The 22,213-nt window shown below is 42.9% G+C and overlaps 1 protein-coding gene across 1 annotated transcript in view; it reads left to right on the forward strand.

The window, feature by feature from the left end:
• LOC139310091 (uncharacterized) overlaps positions 1 to 22,213 on the forward strand; it is a 126,966-nt gene that overhangs the window by 92,122 nt on the left and 12,631 nt on the right. The window contains exons 21-29 of the mRNA XM_070934245.1: positions 1,433 to 1,639; positions 3,242 to 3,427; positions 5,059 to 5,232; positions 5,792 to 5,887; positions 9,016 to 9,152; positions 15,339 to 15,477; positions 16,817 to 16,969; positions 19,049 to 19,150; positions 21,649 to 21,786. Of these exons, the coding sequence (XP_070790346.1) occupies positions 1,433 to 1,639; positions 3,242 to 3,427; positions 5,059 to 5,232; positions 5,792 to 5,887; positions 9,016 to 9,152; positions 15,339 to 15,477; positions 16,817 to 16,969; positions 19,049 to 19,150; positions 21,649 to 21,786 (1,332 nt within the window). The remainder of the gene's footprint in view (positions 1 to 1,432; positions 1,640 to 3,241; positions 3,428 to 5,058; positions 5,233 to 5,791; positions 5,888 to 9,015; positions 9,153 to 15,338; positions 15,478 to 16,816; positions 16,970 to 19,048; positions 19,151 to 21,648; positions 21,787 to 22,213) is intronic.

Genomic DNA, 22,213 nt, shown 5'->3' on the forward strand with positions numbered 1-22,213 from the left:
TGCTCTCACGTCACCCCTGATTCTTCTTCTCTTTCGACTAGCCAGACCCATGTTCTTCGTATGCTTTAGTCTCCAGGCCTTTGATCATCTTTGTTGCTCTTCTCTGAACTTTTTCCAAAATCGCAATGAGATTGGTTGAGCCTCTGACACTGGAAGTTTTTAAGAAGAAATTGGACAGCCATTTGTCTGATATGGTATAGGCTGCCTGTGCCTTCCCAGATCTCCAGAGATTCCCTTCTCAGCGCTGTTTTGGGAGGCAAAGACTTTTTCTGCCCCCTCCCAGCCGTTTTATTTATTTATTTATTTATTAGTTTGATTTATATGCCGCCCTTCTCCAGAGACTCAGGGCGGCTTACAATGCATTAAGCAATAGCCTTCATACTTTTGTATATACCTGCTTAGTAGGGCTTTCTGGCCCCCCCAAGCGGTGTTCTTTTTTATACAAAGTCAGCTTATTGCCCCCACAAACCGGGTCCTCATTTTACCTACCTCGGAAGGATGGAAGGCTGAGTCAACCTTGAGCCTGGTGAGATTTGAACTCGCAGTAATTGCAGGCAGCTGGCAGCTAAGTGCTACTTTAACAGCAGTTTAGTCCGCTGCGCCACCAAGGCTCTTTTTAAGGCTCTCTTCAAAACGACTGGGGGGGGGAGGCCTCTTTTGGAGGCTTCCCCCCCCCCAGTCGTTTTGAGAGGCAAACGCTTCCCCTCCCTGCCCTCAGCTGTTTTGGGAGGCAAATACTTTATCCACCCCCTCCCAGCCATTTTGGGAGGCAAAGGGCCTGTTGGCTCAGCAGATTGATAGGATTGTGATTAACACAGCTGTCTGCAATTACTGTAAATTCGAATCTCACCAGGCTCAAGGTTGACTCAGCCTTCCATCCTTTCTAAGGTAGGTAAATTGAGGACCCAGTTTGTGGGGGCAATAAGCTGACTTTGTATAAATATACAAAAGGATGAAGGCTATTGCTTAACGCATTGTAAGCCACCCTGAGTCTCCGGAGAAGGGCGGCATATAAATCAAATTAAAAAAAAAAGGCTTCTCCCCCTCAGCCATTTTGGGAGGCAAAGGCTTCCCCCCCTCCCAGGGGGTAGCGGAGGAAGGGGGGTTGCGTGCAAATGTGTGTGGGGGGGTCACGTGCTCATGTGGGGGGGTCGCACACATGTGCAGGTGGGCGGGGCACACAGAAGGGGCATTGCAATATGGGTCGGGGCACAATAGCGCGCACACACTTTTGGCACCTGAGGGAAAAAAGGTTAGCCATCCCTGGTATAGGGGCTTCTGCTTTGAGCAGGGGGTTGGACTAGAAGACCTCCAAGGTCCCTTCCAGCTCTATTCTGATTGATTGAAAGTTGGCAAGGTTGGGAAAGGCTGACTTAGGAAACAGGTTATCACTGGGCTCCTTTTAATGTTCTCTTGTGTTTCTTCCCATCAGATGTCGCGGATGCTGGCTGTGAGGTGACGAAGGCAGACGAAATTGTAGGAGGCCAAACAGTAGCGTTGCAGAACAACATGGTGCTTAGGTATACATGCCCAGATGGCCAATACCCATACCCTACTGACTTCCGGACATGCGAATTGAACGAGTGGAAAACTATGAAAAATATATATGATGTCAACGTCTCCCAGGCCAGGTGCCGAGGTATAATTAATTTCTAAATTTAGAAAAGAAAGTCTGCCTTTCAGCTGGCCATCAAAGCAATAACACCCTGAGGGGAATGTCTTGTTCTGGAGCTCATAGTTTTGGGGCCCTGTTAGATCGGCGCAAGGCAGCAGGCGAGACTCATTAGTGAATTCAGCACCTTTTTATTTCCAGCAAAATGCAACTGCGCTCTGCCGACTGGGCTGCCGGAGCTTGCCGTTTAAGGCGCCCCAGGAAGACCAGCCGGTCAATGACAGCAGGTTAAATCTCCCACGGTCCGGACAGCCAATCCGTGGCGAGCATGAAACGTTATGTAGATTTTAGCCAATCCGTGGCGAGCATGAAACCTTATGTAGATTCTAGCCAATCTGTACATAACAGGCCCCTCCCTTTTTTTAAAAAAATTGATTTATATGCCACCCTTCTCCAGAGACTCAGGGCGGCTTACAATGCATTAAGCAATAGCCTTCATACTTTTGTATATTTATAAAAAGTCAGCTTATTGCCCCCACAAACTGGGTCCTCATTTTACCTACCTTAGAAAGGATGGAAGGTCTGAGTCAACCTTGAGCCTGGTGAGATTCGAATTTACAGTAATTGCAGACAGCTGGATGTTAATTATAATGCATTAGTCTGCTGAGCTATCCAGGCTCCTTTTGATTTCATGGGGAGACCCATAGCTTTGCTGGCATCCAAATGTGTGAAGCTAAGCGATGCTGGAGCTGAAACCTTCCTGCATGTCTTCAGCTACCAGAGATGCTTAGCATTTACTCCAAAGATCAGACTTAATGATTTTACTATCAAAAAATGGTAACTTTTTATTTTAGAAGTCTCTCTTCCTCGTTGAACGGTGTTTGACATCAGAGAAAGTGCTAGATATATAAATTGGACGGTCCTTATTGCCTACCCAATTCTACCTCCACAATGAGGTCAGAACATGTGTTGGTCCTTTGAAAAGCATCACCAGTGACTCTCTTTAGCAAATGGGTTGCGATAAGTGAATATAAGTGGCTGCTTGGTTGTGCGTCAACATGCCTCTGGTAATGTTACAGCCAGAGAGATGTTTTTCATTTGTTATCTGTCAGGGCTATTTCTCAACACAGCTTAGAGTGAACACCTCTTTCAGAAAGGGGTTGGTGCCCTAGCATTGAAAGAAATAGTGGCAGGGGTGAAATCCAGCAGGTTCTGACAGGTTCTGGAGAACCGGTAGCAGAAATTTTGAGCAGTTCGGAGAACCGGTAGCGGAAATTTTGAGTAGTTCAGAGAACCGGTAGTAAAAATTCTGACTGGCCCTGCCCCCATCTATTCTCTACCTCCCACGTCCCAGCTGATTAGGAGGAAATGGGGATTTTGCAGTAACCTCCCCCTGGAGTGGGGTGGGAATGGAGATTTTGCAGAATCCTTCCCATGCCACGCCCACCAAGCCACACCCACAGAACTGGTAGTAAAAAAAATTGAAACCCACCACTACCCTCTGCACAATTTCATATGTTGAATACTGAAATAGCTCAAGAAGGAGAGGGGAGGATTAATTTGTTGAGGTAGAGAATATAACCGTGAGGTATTCAATCCCGCTTACTGATCATTTATTATTCTTTTCAGATATTCGTTGCCCCAGAATTTCAGAATTTGAAAATGGTTACTATGAGCCTCCACAGTCATATTACAATATAAACGATAATATCACGTTTTCTTGCTACGGAGGATACAGCATGGAGGGGTCTGAAGTCCGCACCTGCCTTCCCAATGGGAAATGGAGTGGAAAAACAACCATTTGTCACGATGGAAGTGAGTATGGAAATTAATTACATGCAAGTCCTATGACCGTTCTCACTTCAGACTTCCTTTTCTGTCTTCGAAAACACAACATCAGTTTTTAGTCCTCCATCATCTATACTCAGCTATCAATAGACACATCTGCCATTAGCCAATATAGACTACCAGCCACCAATGCTGATGCCTCGTTTCCACACAACGGCACATCCGGACATCATGCAGGGTCAATTCCCTCGAAACTTGCAAGCTCTTGTGCAGGACTCCTGTGTGATGCTCCTATAGAAAAACCTGGTTGTATTCAGCGTGGAAACGTAGCATTGTTCTGCCCCAGCTACGGACCCCAAAGAACGCAGCACACACAAAGTCCGTACAAACCTTAGTTTACTAATTAAGGACTACTAATAAGCTTTCTTAGTAGTTGTTCGAACACAAGTACAATTTTAAATCAGTCTTTTTTGAACAAGGGCTGTTAATTTAACATCATTAACAGCCGACAAGAATCCAAAGAATAATAACTCAATTCTGAGGTACAGTATTTCAGATAACTGTAATCTTACTGTGGTTGGCAGAATGCCCAGAAGCAATTTGCAGGAAAACTGACAAGAGAGAAACAAGAGCCGAATCAAACATTTCTGGAATCAAGACGCGAAGGAATATGAACGAAGTTGTTTCCTGCAAATTGCATCAGCTGTCGTCCTTCCTTAAGTAGGCTAGGGGAGTGGCCAATTAGCCCCAAGCATTACTCCTGAGGAGCCACTCCTGCCTTTTAACAGCTCTGCACGCTCGTGCATCAAAAAGAGGCTCCTCCTCTTCTTCCTCTTCACTTATGGGAGCTTCTGGAGGTTCTGAAGGCCCTGGCTGAATCCCCACCTCTGACATCACATCTTCTCCAGCCTCCTCATTGTCTGACTCGAGTGCCAGCTGCACAGGCTGCTGGTGCAACATCACACCAGCCTCCTCGCTGTCGGAATCAGCTACTAACTGCACAGGCCGCTGACGGGCCACTACAAGCATCAACATTTCATTTACATGTCCCAATGGTGCTTTTTCAAGAGGCAACTGGACTTTCTAGTTTTTCTTTGAAGACATTTTGCTTCTCATCCAAGAGATGAGCAACCCACCACTGTTACAGACCTCTTAGGAATGAGATGAGGTCAACAGTAGACAGGTTAAAATTTTGGGAGTTTTGGGATGAAACCTCAGAGTCAGGCAGTGCATTCCAGGCATTGACCACTCTGTTGTTGAAGTTATATTTTCTGCAATCGAGTTTGGAGCGGTTCACTTTAAGTTTGTATCTGTTGTGTGCTCATGTGTTGTTATGGTTGAAGCTGAAGTAGTCATTGACAGGTAGGACATTGTAGCAGATAATTTTGTGTACTATGCTTAGGTCAGACCAAAAGCAGCGTAGTTCTAAATTGTCTAAACCCAGAATTTCAAGTCTGGTGGCATAAGGTATTTTGTTGCGAGCGGAGGAGTGGAGGACTCTTTTTGTGAAATATTTCTGGACACACTCAATTGTGTTAATATCCAATATGCAGTGCGGGTTCCAGACAGATGAGCTGTATTCGAGAATTGGTCTAGCAAATGCTTTTAATTCAAAAATGACTATTTAATTCATGGTGTCCTTTCTTCTCCTACTTTAGCTGGCCATTGCTCTAACCCGGGGATTCCAATTGGTGCTCGAAAAGAAGGAAACCAATATCGGATAGAATATCGGGTCCGCTACACTTGTGAGCGTGGTCTCATCCTTTTTGGATCCAGTGAACGGATTTGCCAAGAATCAGGAAGCTGGAGTGGATCAGAACCAGAGTGTCGGCGTGAGCAGAGGGGAAAGAATGCCTGATGGGATGAATAGGGGGGTTAAATCAGGTTAAATGGAGTACCCGTGTGTGCGCGCTCGCTTCACGTTTGCGCGTTACACCTCCGTGCATATGCAGGACCTTCTGTGCATGCACAGAGATTCAAAAACGTGATGTGATGACATCCGGGTGGGTGGGCGGAGCTTCCAGCGCTACTGGTTTCACCTGAGCCGGATAGAACCGGCTGCATTTCACCACTGAGTTAAATATTGAAAATGTGAATCCTGGGGCTGAAAATGTGAATCCTTAAGCCTAGCAGTCTTCAACTCCCAGCAACTCCCTTGCTGGCTGTGGAATTCTGGGAGTTGAAGTCCGCCAGGCTTAAAGTTGCCAAGGTTGGAGACCCCTGCACTAAAGAATCTTATATGTTTATCCCAAAGGGTCCCAGAGCAACAAAATGTGCAACTTCCCTTCTTATTATTTCAATCCTGTTTTGCATAAAAATTAGTTCTATTTATTTTGGGGCATTCTCTTTTATAATCTGTTACTAATTGAGCCTCCTCTTGTTCCTTCCCAGAGCCATATACTTTTGACACCCCAGAAGAAGTTGCCAACAATTTCATCTCATCTTTGACTGAAACTGCTGAAGCCGCAGATGCCAGTAGAAATATCTGTAAGTCTTTGTAAACGGAACAGGCTTGGATAATTATAATTCACTTCCTAGCATAACAAGAGAGAGACCACAATTAATATTGTTAGATCCTCTCAATTTCTCTGAGTAGGGTCAGCAACCTGCGGCTCTGGAGCCACATGCGGCTCTTTGGGCCGTCTGCTGTGGCTCCCTGTCGGGTGATCCCACCACTGGTCGGCCCCACCCCTCACCCTCCTCTCCCAGTCACTCCTCGCCTGGCCTGAGAAGGTAAGGGTGGTGGCAGGGGATGGAGAAGCGGCCAGGGCAGAGACAGAGAGATACAGAGAAAGAGGGAGAGAGAGAGAGGGAAAGGAGGGGAGAGAGATATATGTCAAAAGGTTTTTGTGGTTCCCGGTGTTTTTAACTGGTTCTCTGCCCTAATGACCGGCTGGGTAGGTGTGGCTGGGGGGGGGTCATGTGACTGGTGGAAGTGAGTGACATTGAGTTGGCCACGCCCACCCAGGTTTTGTGGCTCTCGGTGTTTTCTTTTCTGTGGGAAATGGGTCCAAATGGCTCTTTGAGTGCTTAAGGTTGCAGACCCCTATTCTACGGCAATTTAATGGAATCTCATTTCAATATTGGAAAAAAGAACACCGAGGGTTTTTTTTTAAAAAAACAACAACAACAATCACTCTTCTTTCCTTTCAAGAAAGTTAACTAACAGAACTCACCAACACTGATGATGTTATGTGGTTGGGTAAATGAAATGTCTACAAGCTAACAACCAAGCTTAGAAAGCACCAAGGACTCTATAGCTCAGAGGTCTTCAAACTTGGCAGCTTTAAGACTTGTGGACTTCAACTCCCAGAATTCTCCAGCCAGCTATGCTGAGTTGAAGTCCACAAGTCTTAAAGCTGCCAAGTTTGAAGACCTCTGCTCAGTGGTGGGTTGCTCCCGATTCGGCCCGGTTCGGCTGAGCCAGTAGTGGTGACGATGTGACATCACTGAACCGGTTCTCTGTGACTGGGAGCTGAGCCCTCCTGCCCACCCCTGCTTTATTCCTACCTTTATTTCATGGCTTTTAGCCCAACTGATAGGTGTGGCAGAGTGGATTGAGGTGTGGATTGCCGCACCTCAGCTGGGCAGAAACCAAATGCGCTTGCGCGGAGCGCACAAAGCACGTGTGTGAAGAGAACCGGTGGTAACACCAGTTGGAACCCACCACTGCCTCTGCTATAGCTCAACCAGGGATGAAATGCTCCCAGTTTGGACCGGATCGCCCAATCCAGTAGCGATGGAGGCGAGTGGTTCGGAGAACCGGTAGCAAAAATCCCTGCACCCGCCCCCCCCCCCCATGCCCAGCTGAGCCATACAATCATCAGAGGCTTTTTTTTAACTTTTAAAAGTATTTTTTCTACAACCTCTTCGGTGGAAAAAATACTTTTAAAAGAAAAAAAAAAGCCTCTGATGATCGCGCGGCTCAGCTGGGATCATCAAAGGCTTTTAAAAGAAAAAAAAACCCTTTTTTTCTTTTAAATGCCTCTGACGATCCCAGCTGAGTTTTTTAAAAAGCCTCTGCCGATCAGGCAACTCAGCTGGGATTGTCAAGAGCCTTTTGAAAGCATTTTTTTACAACCAAAGAGGTTGAGGTTAAAATGGTTTTAAAAGTAAAAAAAAAAGGCCACGCCCACCCAGTCACATTACCCTCCCCAAGCCACGCCCACAGAACCGGTAGTAACAAATTTTAGATTTCACCACTGAGCTCAACCCTGAGTTACAAAGATTCTCTTCTATGAGAGAATTGTTAAAAACATCACAACTAAGACATTGCACAATATTTTTCTAAATATTCAAGCAGATCATTAGTTGAGGAAAAATCGAAGCATATCTCAGGGATACTTCCAAGGCGGAAGATTCTTCCCATAATACCCTTGGGCATGAGTCTACCACTATATAGACCCCATTCTCTCTCTGTGGATGTCTGTTAGATTGACTGCTGCTGTTACTCATAGACATATCTATCTGCTACCTTCTTCTGAATTTAATTTAATTTAATTAATTAAATTTATATGCCGCCCCTCTCCGAAGACTCAGGGCGGCTCACAATACATTTAAAAATCATCTTGCAGCTCTGGACTGAATCTCACCTCAAAATACAGAGATGTTCCTAGTTATCAAGGGAAAAGTTCCTGGTCATAACTTCCATTAATGAAACTTGCAGCAGTATGTTGCGGTAGCTGTGCCTTATTCTAAGTTATTTCGTTTCAGTAGTGCCTCTACCACCTTGTGTGTAGTTTCCCCCTTCAATGTTAAACCAGTATTTTCTGTGCATTAAGCGTACTAGGTCATTGAGGTGCCTGTGTGTATATGGAAAGACTTGGCCCTCCCTGTATTTTGTAAAGAATCTTGCATTTTGATGTATCTTAGCATCATCACAGACCAATGATTTGGCTCCTCAGATGGACAATACCATTTTGGCTGCAAAATCAATAATACAGATTAACAGAGTTGGAAGGGACCTTGTAGGTCATCTAGTCCAACACCCCCCCCAAGCAGGAGACCCCTATATTTCTGACAGATGGCAGTCCAGTCTCTTCTTGAAAGCTTCCAGTAATGAAGCTCCCACAACTTCCGAAAGCAACTTCTATTCCATTGATTGATGGTTCTCACTGTCAGAAAGTTCCTCCTCATTTTTAGGTTGAATCTCTCCTTGGTCAGTTTCCATCCATTATTCTTTGTCTGGCCTTCAGGTGCTTTCAAAAATAGCTTGACCCCCCCTCCTCTCTTTGGCAGCCCCTCAAATATTGGAAGACTGCTATCGTGTCTCCCCTGGTCCTTCTCTTCACTAGACTAACCATGCCCAGTTCCCGCAACCATTCTTCATATGTTTTAGCTTCTAGTCCCCTAATCATCTTGGTTGCTCTTCAGTATATACAATATACTTAGTATATACAATATAATTCAATATATACAATACAGCTGAACTTCGTTCATTAAAAACAAAACAAAAATGTGGCTTTATTTCAACTATTGCAGTTGATTGAATGAGTGAGTGATCATGTGCTATCAGGTTGCAATTCCTTCATTCCCTTGAAAGAATGCCCAATATATCAAAACTACACATAACTGGGAAAACAAGATATGAATATTAGTTCTTTCTCTCTCTCCAGCCTCTACACAGAAGCGAAAGATTGTCATTAAGAAAGGAGGCACAATGAACATCTACTTTCTACTCGATGCCTCAAAAAGTATTAATGAAGAGGATTTCAACAGTACACAAAATGCTACAATCAAGTTGATTGAGAAGGTAAGGAAGAATCAGATAATTTCTTTGCTCAGCCATGTACCAAGAAGTTACCGGTACTAGTTATAAACCAGGGTTTATCAAACTTCGCCTCTTTAAGACATATGGACTTTAAGATGCAGAATTCCTCAGCAAGCATGATGAAATTATAAGGCAGAAGTAAACCGCTTTTAAGATCAGGGGAATACTGGAAATGTGGAGAGCCACTGAGAAATGGCTGCTGTTGTGAGCCTGGCCCAACATAAAATTCTCATTAGCTTCATAAAATATTCTCTACCATCCCATGCAGGGGTCTCCAAACTTGGCAACTTTACAAGTTGTGGACTTCAATTCCCAGAATTCCTCAGCTAGCCATGTTGGCTGAGGAATTCTGAGAGTTAAAGTCCACAAATTGTAAAGTTGTGGGAGCTTTGTAAAGCTGAAGGTCCTTCTAGCCAGCAAAAAATGAGGCTAAAGCTTAGTGAAGTCGGCTTTGCACCAAGGCATTTGTCTGAAGTCATGTAGGATTTCCTGCCTATGCAGGGGGTTCGACTAGAAGACCTCCAAGATCCCTTCCAACTCTGTTATTCTAAGGCAGTTACATTATTATTATTATAAACTTTTATTCATTAAACATGAAACTCAGTCAACTGAACATTTAAAAATGTATCACAAATATCCCTGACTGGCACTGATGGTTGATACGGGTTGCTGCCAGCATCCTACATATCAATCAAGTAACTTCTAAAAATGCACGATGTTCCGAGTAGCACAGTTTTTTGCAGTTCCGCTGGTGTTATTGCAGGAAGCTGCAATTTCTTGATGTATTATATAAACATGGTACCAAGTGCCCCAATGACAATGGGTATCACTTTCACATGCTTCATCCATAATCATGTAGTTTCTATGGCCAGGTCGTGATATTTCATAATTTTTTCCAGTTCTTTTTCTTCAACTCTGGCATCTCCTAGTACAGCAATATCAATAGATTGTATGCTTCGGTTTTCAACAACTGTGATATCTGGTGTGTTGTGTTCTAAATGATGATCCATCTGTATTCGAAAGTCCCATATATGATTATGATGATGATGATGATGACAGTATACACAGCAAACGAGATGACTATGCTGGATTTCGTATCCCAAATCATTAGTCGAACACTTCCTAAGCGTTTAGGACTGCGTGATGTATCAGCGGATTATGCAAGCAGATCCCAGTTAGGTGGCCTTCTGCAGCTGATCAATGGTGATCTTGTTAGCGCCAATTGTTTTTAAGTGCTTGCCTAGGTCTTTAGGCACAGCCCCCAGTGTGCCAAGTACCCCTGGAACCACCTGCACTGGTTTATGCCAGAGTCTGCAGTTCGATTCTCAAGTCCTGATATCTGCTGACTTTTTCACGTTGTTTCTTGTCGATTCTGCTATCACCAGGTATGGCAATGTCGACGATCCACGCCTTTTTCTTCTCCACAATCGTGATATCCGGGGTATTGTGTTCCAAAACTTTGTCTGTCTGTATTCGGAAGTCCCACAGTAATTTTGCATGCTCGTTTTCGACCACTTTTTCAGGATTATGATCCCACCAGTTCTTTGCTACAGACAGATGGTAGCTGTGACACAAGTTCCAGTGGACCATCTGAGCGACTGTGTTATGGAATAATAATAATAATAATAATAATAATAATAATAATAATAATAATAATAATAATAATAATATTCATTGCACAGTCAGCCAGATGTTCAGACTGGGTTTGGCATTTTGGTCTACCTATCAAGGACCTGGGAGAGGCAAATCTGGATGTTTGACAGTGTTACAGATATCGTCGCAGGATGGAAGCAGTTCCAAGTAAAGCCGCCTTCTGCAATTGACTGATGGCAAATTTGTCAATGCTTATGGTGTTCAAGTGGTGCTCCAGTTGTTTTGGGACTGCAACCAAGGCACCTATTACTATTGATACTATCCTTGCTTGCCTTTGCCATAGTTGTTTTATTTCTATTTGTAGGTCTTTGTATTTTGTGATCTTCTCCAGTTCTTTCTCTTCTATTCTGCTGTCTCCAGGCACTGCCACATCCACTATCCTGACTTTTTTGTCTTTCTTATATTATAATTACCGTATTTTTCGGAGTATAAGACACTCCGGATTATAAGACGCACTTACCTTTTTTGGTGAGGAAAACAAGAAAAAGAAATCTGCCTCTACCTCTGCCTCCCAGCAATTTTGCCTCGTTGCAGCAAACAGCAAATAGCCTGCTTTACTTTCATTTTCGTTTTTAGCATAGCTTGATTAGCACAAGAAAAAAAAAAATCTGCTCCCAGCAATTTACCTCCTTGCAGCAAGCAGCAGAGGCCCGCGCAAAACAGCTGAGAGCAAAACAGCTGAGAGTCGGGAGGCCGATCCAATCAACTTGTGCTAATTAGGCCGTGCTGAAGCTGAAACGAGCTGTTTCTTCTTGCTGCTTGCTGCAAGGAGGTAAACTGCTGGGAGGCAGAGACCAAAGGGTGGGGGGCCAGTGGGTGGGTGGGGCTACATTCGGTGTATAAGGCGCACCTAAAATTTCACTCCCTTTTAGGGGGGAAAAAGGTGCATCTTGGTGCAACTCCAAAAAATATGGTATATCTATTACTATTTACACAAACTTGACAGTATACACAGCAAACAAGATAACCATGCTGGATTTCGTATCTCAAATCACTAGTCGAACACTTCCCAAGCGTTTAGGACTGTGTGATGTATCGGTGGATTATGCGAGCAGATCCCAGTTAGGTGGCCTTCTGCAGCTGACCAATGGTGATCTTGTCAGCGCCAATTGTTTTTAAGTGCTTGCCTAGGTCTTTAGGCACAGCGCCCAGTGTGCCGAGTACCACTGGAACCACCTGCACTGGTTTATGCCTGAGTCTCTGCAGTTCGATTCTCAAGTCCTGATATCTGGTGACTTTTTCAAGTTGTTTCTCGTTGATGATCCACACTTTTTTCTTCTCCACAATTGTGATATCCGGGGTATTGTGTTCCAAAACTTTGTCAGTCTGTATTCGGAAGTCCCACAGTAGTTTTGCATGCTCGTTTTCGACCACTTTTTCAGACTTACGATCCCACCAGTTCTTTGCTACAGGCAGATGGTAGTTGTGACACAAGTTCCAGTGGACCATCTGAGCGACTGTGTTGTGACGTTGTTTGTAGTCAGTCTGAGCTATTGTCTTGCAACCACTCAGTATGTGATCAATGGTTTCATCCGCTTCTTTGCAGAGTCTGCATTTGGGGTCATCAGCAGATTTTTCTATTCTGGCTTTGATTACATTCGTTCTGATGGCTTGTTCCTGGGCTGCAAAAATCAGGCCTTCTGTTTCTTTCTTCAGTGTTCCGTTGGTCAGCCATAACCAGGTCTTTTCCTTATCTACTTTTCCTTGGATCTTCCCAAGTAACTGTCCATCCAGTGCTTTGTTACACCAGCTGTCAGCCCGAATTTGCATCGCTGTTTTCCTATATTGAGCCTTGGTTTGCTGCGCTTTGAGCAGCTTCCTCTTGTTGACCTCCATCAGAGCTGGTTCAACATTATCTTTCACATAATCTGCCAGAGCATTAGTAATTACATTTATTATTATTATTATTATTATTATTATTATTATTATTATTATTATTATTATTATTATTATTATTATCTCTTGTATTCATTAAACATGAAACTCAGTCAACTGAACATTCAAAAATGTGTCACAAATACGATTGACTAGTGCTAATGGTTGATACGGGTTGCTGCCAGCATCCTAGGTATCAACCAAGTACCTTCTTAAGATGTATGATGTTCCGAGTAGTGCAGTTTTTTGCAGCTCCATTGTTGTTGTTGTTATTGTTGTTGTTATTACTATTACTATTACTATTATTATTACTATCATCATCATCATCAAAATTCTTTTTAAAGGAAAAGCCAGATGAGAAATAAACTAGGGGGAACTAAACAATGTCCTAATTCTTGAGTAAATCCTAATCTCTTGAACAAGATCCTTGAACAAGGGAGCCTGGATAGCTCTGCAGACAAAAGCACTGTAATTTAACACCAGCTGTCTGCAATTAAAGTAAGTTCGAATCTTGCCAGGCTCAAGGTTGACTCAGCCTTCCATCCTTTCTAAGATAGGTAAATTGAGGACCCAGTTTGTGGGGGCAATAAGCTGACTTTGTATAAATATACAAAAGTATGAAGGCTATTGCTTAACACACTGTAAGCCGCTCTGACTCTCCGGAGAAGGGCGGCATATAAATCAAATTAAAAAAAAAAAAAGATGACCAATATACTGTAAGACCACACTTAAAATATTACACCCAGTTTTGGCCGCCACAATATAAAAAAGAAGTTGAGACTCTAGAAAGAGTACAAAGAAGAGCAACTGAGATGATAAGAAGAACATGAAGGAAGGCAAATATAGGTGTCCTAGGATAATGTTGCAGGATCCAATCTGGGTTCATCACCAGAACCAGAGGTTTTGTCTTCTGAGCTTTCAGACTTGTGCTGGAGTCCATCTTTCAGCGAACTTCTCTCTAGCAGAGTGTGCGCTGTTGCATGTGTGGGATTTATATGGTGCCTGTTGAAGTTGCATGTGCTAGAGGATGGGTGTCAAACTCACGGTGTCATATGACGTTTCACAACATGTTTTCCATTCGTGGAGCTGAGGTGGGCGTGGCTTGTGCATGATGCATCCGGCCTGAGGGCCATTAGTATGACACCCCTGTGCTAGAGAGAGAACTCTGGCTATGTTGGAACCCCAAATTATTCTTCTGACACCAGAGACCCTTGATCCTCCTTGTGGGGACCCTTAGTACTCTTTTTGACGACAACTGCCAACAATTGTAGCAAGATTCACTTTCTGTTTGAGGTTCCCTTAGTCCAGGGGTCTGCAACCTTAAACACTCAAAGAGCCATTTGGACCCGTTTCCCACAGAAAAGAAAACACTGGGAGCCACAAAACCCTTCCCGTGCCTGGTTATTTCTCGAGCGGCCACAAAACTAGCATATGTAATTGAATTAAACGTTCTGTTTTCTTCTGAAACTTTTCTTGGATTTATCCATGATTGGCCTACCGGGGCTTGAAAAGCTCAATAAATCGCATCTTGGCAGGTGTTGCACATTGGTGGTTGTGACGCATATTTTGAGTGACAGGAGCCGCAGCAGAGGGGTGAAAGAGCCACATGTGGCTCCAGAGCCACAGGTTGCTGACCCCTGCCTTATTTATTTTATTTTTATTTATTTTATTTTTCAGATTTCTATACCGCCCTTCTCCTTTCGGACTCAGGGCAGTGAACAGCCAAGATAAAAAACATTTATACACAAAAGTTAAAAATAGATTTAAAATAATTAAATAAATTTGGCCCGTAATTTAAAACATTTCAATTAAAATCCATATCAAATTTTAAAACCAACCATAAAATTAGGACAGCCCGGCTAACTGAAAAAAATAGGTTTTTAGGGCCCGACGAAAAGTCCGGAGGTCAGAGATCACTCGTATCTCTGGGGGTAGAGTGTTCCAGAGGGTAGGTGCCACCACAGAGAAGGCTCTCCCCCTGGGGGTCGTCAGCCGACATTGTCTGGCCGACATCACCCTGAGGAGGCCCTCTCTGTGGGAGCGAACTGGCCGGAGGGAGGCAATTGGTGGCAGAAGGCGGTCCCGTAAGTACCCCGGGCCTAAGCCATGGAGCGCTTTAAAGGTGATCACCAACATGTTTTAAACCCCTGGTAATCCATAGTTGATCTTTTAAAAAAAGCAACAACAGTAAAATGAAAGAGATTTATACTGAACTCTCCATATCTTTAAGAGGTCCTCAGCTGGTTGAGGGACTGGATAGAAGAAAAACATTATTTATTGTTAGCTTCTGGGTCTGCTGTGCCCTATCAATGTGTCAACTTCTGCAAAGCTCTGGAATGGGGCATTTGCAGAAGTTCTAGAATAGGGTATCCCCAAACTTTTGTGGAAGTCATAGAGTGGGTAGTCTTGGACTTTGCAAAGGTTGCCATATTGGTAAGTCTATGTCAGCAAGAGTAAGCCAGAGTGAGAGGCTGGAGATGAAAAACCTTACCTCACTAGCAAATGCTTGGCGGTGGGAGATTTTGTGCGCTGAAATGTTTAAGCCATTCCCATACTGCCCTTGGGACTGAATGTTAATGAACCTAGTTGACAAATGGGTACACGTCTTGCTTCTTTTTGTCTCCTGGTTTCCCTTTGCAGATCTCCAGCTATGACGTCTCCCCCAATTATGCCGTCATCACTTTTGCCACGCATAGCAAAGAAGTTTTGAACACAATGCACGCACAGAGCACTGATGCAGCCTGGGTGATTGAGCAACTACAAAATGTCAAAGTTTCTGGTGAGATATATTCCTGATCTTTGCCAGGTAGATAGGTCTGGCTAGAACAGGGGTCTGCAACCTTAAACACTCAAAGAGCCATTTGGACTTGTTTCCCACAGAAAAGAAAACACCGGGAGCCACAAAACCCTTCCTGTGCCTGACTATTTCTTGAGCGGCCATAAAACTAACATATGTAGTTGAATGAAATGTTCTGTTTTCTTCTGAAACTTTTCTTTTCTTGGATTTATCCATGGTTGGCCTACCGGAGGTTGAAAAGCTCAATAAATCGTGTGCCGGCAGGTGTCACACATTGGCGGTTGTGACGCATATTTTGAGTGAGGGAGCCACAGCAGAGGGGTGAAAGAGCCACATGCGGCTCCAGAGCCGCAGGTCGCTGACCCCTGGGCTAGAAGATCATTTTGCTCACCCACAATCTGCTTCATTTTATAATCCGAACAAGAAATTTTTTTCATACTTGGAATAAATATATTTACACATTTACGTAGCACTCTATAACATTTTCCATTCTATTCCAAGCAACATGTACATCCTTAAGTCTTTTACTATACTACCCATAAAAGGGACACGATGGCTCAGTGGCTAAGATGCTTGTCGATCGAAAGGTCGGCAGTTCAGCGGTTCAAATCCCTAGTGCTGTGTAACAGGGTGAGCTCCCGTTACTTGTCCCAGCTTCTGCCAACCTAGCAGTTCGAAAGCACGTAAAAAATGCAAGTAGAAAAATAGGGGCCACCTTTGGTGGGAAGGTAACAGCGTTCCGTGCGCCTTTGCCGTTTAGTCGTGCCGGCCACATGACCACGGAGACATCTTCGGACAGCGCTGGCTCTTCAGCTTTGAAACGGAGATGAGTTGGGGAACGACTAGTACATATGTGCGAAGGGAACCTTTACCTTTACCAGGGGTGGGTTTCACTTACCTTTGCTACTGGTTCGCTCACGCGCGCCCCACTTTTGCACATGCGCAGAGCATATTTGATGACATCCGGGCGGGTGGGCGGAGCCTCCCACCGCCGCTGCTACCGGTAGCAACCCACCACTGACCTTTATCTTTATACTACCTGTATAGTACCCGCCAAAGTAGCGTTGCCTGCATTCTATCAACTAGGAAGTATCAATATACATTGAAAATGCTTAAGGAATTCTTTAGACTGAGAAACATTCAATGCTGAAGAATGAATACAGCTGTTGATGTTTTTCTGAAGGGAGGTCTGAAGATCAGTTAGGTTATATTGCTGCTGCAGGTGTAGCCTGAATAGCAAATGAGATTTGCCGTGGCTAGCCAACTGCAAATAATTGTGTTCATTTTTCTACTTGTATCTCTTCTTTTTTTTTCTCTTTAGAGCATAAGATAAAGCCAGGAACCAACATCAAGAAAGCCTTGACAGCGGTCTATGAAATGATGATTACCCAGGAAGCTGATGAGAAGAGACGTGGATTAATTCCTCCTCCTGTTTCCAATTCCACACGCCATGTGATCATCCTCCTGAGTGACGGTGAGGAAAACGAACACATGCATGAAAGCTTTAATTTTTTGCAGCTACTTTTTAATATTTAATAGGGCAGCGACTCTAATATTCTAATAATACCTTTATGCTATTTATTTACTCAATATAATTCCTTACTCTGAAATTTGAATGAAATTTAGGGCTCAAATTTTTTTTTTCTTAATATGTATATTCAGGAAAAGCTGCTTTATATTTTTATCCTTTTCTCCATCATCTTCCAGAATCCAGAATCCACAGGTTCAAACCTCTTACTATGTGTGTAAACCCCCACCCCACTTTCTAAATAACCTTTTTCATTCAAAACATTACATCTAAAAAATTGTACAAAAACAAGAGAATTTAAAAATCTGCATGAAAAAGAACAAAAACCGCAAACAAACACATATATATCATCTAACTTAGTTGAATACTGATAAATAGATTGTAACAATGTTAGTTTCCCCCTCTCTTGCAAACTGAGCCCCACATTTTTAAAATTCTACCTCTATTTTCAATATATTTGACCTGTCAGCTATCTACTATATTAAGAACAGTTAACAGGCAAAGCAACAGAAAAATTAAACAGATTTTCAAAATCTGTTAACAATCTATCATTGTAATTAACTTGCAGAAAGTCTACCAAGATGTCTTTATCTTTTCCAAATCACCACAACAGTTATCTCTGATCAATCCTGGATGAATATCAAATATCCTGATTTGTTCCCTAATAACTTTTTTTTTATTTGATTTATATGCTGCCCTTCTCCGGAGACTCAGGGCGGCTTACAATGCGTTAAGCAATAGCCTTCATATTTTGTATATTTATACAAAGTCAGCTTATTGCCCCCACAATCTGGGTTCTCATTTCACCTACCTTTGAAAGGATGGAAGGCTGAGTCAACCTTGAGCCTGGTGAGATTTAAACTTGCAGTAATTGCAGGCAGCTGATGTTAATAACAGTGCTTTAGTCTGCTGCGCCACCAGGGCTCTTATCAGTTGTTGTCTGATTCAATATAGTAAGTCCATTCTCCAAAGTCGATCTATCTTCCCAAAAAGCCCTGTCAAAATTATTTTCCAATTGGATATAATAAGTCTGTAGTACATACTTATTATAGAGCCTGTAGTACAGTGGACTAAAGCACTGTTATTAACATCTGCTGCTTGCAATTGCTACAAGTTCAAATCTCACCAGGCTCAAGGTTGACTCAGCCTTCCATCCGAGGACCTAGATTGTGGGTGCAATAAGCTGACTTTGTATAAATATACAAAATATGAAGGCTATTGCTTAACGCATTGTAAGCCGCCCTGAGTCTCCGGAGAAGGACAGCATATAAATTAAAGCAAAAAAAAAAAAGTCCATCTCCAATCTCCATCAATCTTCAAACCAGTCAACTCTAAGTCTGTAAGGTCCATATTTCTTTTAGCCTTCCCCATTTGAACTTGTAGGTAAAAGCATTCTTTAGAACAAAGAAAACACATACATACAAAAAATCATGTTAAAATCCAGTAAGGGGTTAGTATAAATCAGCATTTGACCAATCAGTTAACTTTTGAAAATAAAAAGCAAATTAAAAGAGAAACATCAATGAGTGTAGTTAATGCATGCCTAAAAAGTTCAATCAGCTGAGAGGAAAAGATGGAGACCTGTCTCTCCAGCTGCTCCTACCAGGAATTGCAATCCTCAAGATTCCTCTTCCCATGCTTTCCAAGGATCATCTTGGATCATTCCTAGATGTTCCGATTCAACTCTAGGAGTCGCACCACTGAAAAGCCAGCTTTGGCAGCAAAATCAGCTGATTGTCAGTAGGAGAAAAAGATTGCCCTGGTTTTCAGCACAGAAACTTGGGGGAAGTCAAACCCTTTTTGGATCAAGATCACTACTTAGTCTTTAAATGGCAAATAAAAAAATTAATGGGGCTGGGGGAAATCTACTTTTATTTCAGTGATTCAATTTCATTTGAGTTGAACGAAGTGAATTATTTCTATAATTCCACAGAAACTTTGGAAGAGCTGTGGGACCACAGTCAGAGTTTTGAGAGGCAACTTGATCACTTCTACCATATAGTAACTGCTACTCTCAACCTTTAGGTCGCTACAACATGGGCGGGGATCCACTTCCTGTCATGAAAACTATTAAGGAATTCCTTAGGATTAAGACATTGGGCACCAATTCTCGCAATGAATTCTTAGGTAAGTTCTGACGATCTACACATCAGGAAAGAAATGGGGAGAAAAATACTTTAAACCAGAATTTCACAATGTTTGGCCTCATTTGCCTGTGATAAGACTTTCTGCCAATATTATAGGCCAATATCAGAAATTACAGATCCAGTGTTTTAAATTCTGTGAGTGTCTGATTGACTTCTTGGCATTTTAACCCAAGGGACAATAGAGAGTAAGCGACATCACAAAAGCAATTTTTGTGTTCCTGGTTGAATATAACACCCATTGAGATTAGCAAACAAGCTGAAGAGAGTACATTTGCCCTGAGGAAGCATGTACTGTATCTGCCAGGGTAGGGGTCTGCAACTTTAAACACTCAAAGAGCCATTTGGACCTATTTCTCACAGAAAAGAAAACACCAGGAGCCACAAAACCCTTCCCATGCCTGACTATTTCTTGAGCAGCCAAAAAACCAGCATATGTAGTTGAATTAAACTTTCTGTTTTCTTCTGAAACTTTTCTTTTCCTGGATTTATCCATGGTTGGCCTACCGGGGGTTGAAAAGCACAATAAATTGTGTGCCAGCAGGTGTCACACATTGGCGGTGGTGACACATATTTGAGTGACAGGGAGCCGCAGCAGAGGGGTGAAAGAGCCACATGCGGCTCCAGAGCCACAGGTTGCTGACCCCTGTGCCAGGGGAATGGGATTATTGAAAGAAGAAGGAACAAATAATTGGGTGGTACTTATGGTCCTAGAATTTACAGGCATCATGCAAGGATTGTGGGCCACATTTGATTTGATGTATCAAGTGATTTATCAAGTGTGATTATTCATTTTTTGGTCGTATTATGTACAGTACCACTGTGTTCAACTCCTAGAAGCTGATCAGAATTAAAACTTGAGATGCCATATGCTCAGTAGAACTGTTTTAAAGTAGCAAAGTTCTTACAATTGTTTGAAATTATTGCATAAATATTATTTGCTGCCAACTTTGCAATCACCATGGCACTGGTCTTCTTACACATACACACACACAGAGAGCAGAGAGTCAGAGAGTGATTGGAATGTACCAATTCTTGCCACACTAACTTCAGGAGTTTCTCCCCCAAATATATTGTAATCTGTCAAAGGAAGACTCAAATCATCTAGTCCGAAGGTCTCTAAAAGATTGAATCATGGCAACCGGACCAAAATTTGTTGAACTATACGTAAGATTTTAAAGGTTAAAAGCAAGATGTCTATCTGATGTAAATCTATAATATAGATGTGTCAGTTAAGTTTCTGATAGTCTTCAAAAGCAGTCCCATATAAAGTATTTTGCAGTAATACACAGAACACACAGACACACAAACACACATTGTTAGAGTGGAATGAACTAACGGACGAGTTTAGAATCTGGAGTTTGTACACAATTCAGTGCGTACATTACTCTTGCAAATACATAAATTTTGTATGGATCTTTGTCCTAAAATGCATTTTTTAAATTGCTGGTGAACTGCAGATTTCAAATGGCATTTGAAGAACGTTGATTCGCACATATAAATTTTGGTTAAGAAACTTCATTAAGTTAACATTCAGTGGAGATCTAAGCAAATTTATCCCTGATCCTTCAAGAGGGTTCCTACTTTTCTGTTGATTAAGAACACATATAACTGCCTTGTTTAAAAAATGTAGTGCTGGGTCATTGAGAGAATTCTCGTACTAGATGAAAACTCTAAGTGTAGGTATCAGGGGTGGGTTCTACTTACCTTTACTACCGGTTTGCAATGGGGTTGCGCACGCGCACAAGCTCTTCTGCGGATTTTGATGATGTTGAGGTCAGTGGGTGGAGCCTCCCGCCAGTTTTACTACCGGGGGCAACCCAGCACTGGTAGGTATTGAATACGAAACGAGCAGTTTCCAGACTAGGTGTGAACATAATGGATCAACAACCACTTGGCTTCAAGGCCTCCAAATGTGCTGACTACTGTCAGTCAATTCAGAAGTTTAGAAGGAAGAAACTATGAGTTTAAACCAGGGTTCTTATTCACTTACCTTCGCTACTGGTTCGCAAATGTAAGAAGCTTCCGCGCATGCGCAGAGGATCAAAAACAGGACGTGATGACATCCGGGGGTGGGTGGGCGGAGGCTCCTGCAGCTGCCGTTACTGGTTTGCTCGAATCGGATCGAACCGGTTGAATACCACCACTGGTTTAAACCCATACAAAGATAGGTAATTTTCATCTTTGAAAACGGCAGTGGGCAAACTGTTGTGTGTGGCTTTATTTTTGCCTGCAGTAAAACAAATCCTCATCTAATCCAGCTGGTTTGGGAGTTTTCTGCCAAAATTAGACGGTGAAATGTCACAATGAAATGTCGGGAGATTTTTGATGGATAGCCTAGTCTTAGCCAGGAAGACTGACAACAATTGCAATGCTGTACTTTATTAAGGACTCACCACTACAAACTACTGTTGACTTTTTTTGGGCAGGAACATTAGTCCTTCCCTCCCAACCTATGTCCCTATCCATGCTTGCTTGCAGATGTTTATGTCTTTGCTGTTGGAAATCAAATCAACAAGGAAAGCATGAATGCTTTGGCATCAAAAAAAACTGGCGAGGAGCACTTCTTCATAATGAAGAAACTTGGAGACCTGCAAGAAGCCTTTGATAAAATGATTGGTAATTTCAACCTACCTTTTGTTGATTTGTTTGCATGCTTCTATAGGGCTTGTAATCCTTCTCGGAAAACTACTGAGTTTCGGGACCCTGCAGATTTTACTCCGCTAGTCGTTGCCGACTATAGGGGACAGTACTCATCTCCATTTCAAGGCCATTGAGCCAGTGCTCTCCGAAGACATTTCCGTGGTCATGTGGTCGGCATGACATCACAGAACGTTGTTATCTTCCCACCAAAGTGGTACCTATTTATCTACTCACATTTACAGGCTTTTGGACTGCTAAGTTGCAGGAGCTGGGATGAGGATGGGAACTCACCTGGTTGCATGGAGCTGGGGTCTTGAACCTGAGCTGTCAGCTTTCCAGCCAACTGTGCTGCCCCACTCATTCACATACACATGTGTTTTTTAAAGTTTATTAAAGTTCCCCA

This window comes from Pituophis catenifer, unplaced genomic scaffold (genome assembly GCF_029215685.1).
Source record: "Pituophis catenifer annectens isolate HBS135680 unplaced genomic scaffold, rPitCat1.0.hap2 SCAF_2, whole genome shotgun sequence".
Taxonomy (NCBI): domain Eukaryota; kingdom Metazoa; phylum Chordata; class Lepidosauria; order Squamata; family Colubridae; genus Pituophis; species Pituophis catenifer.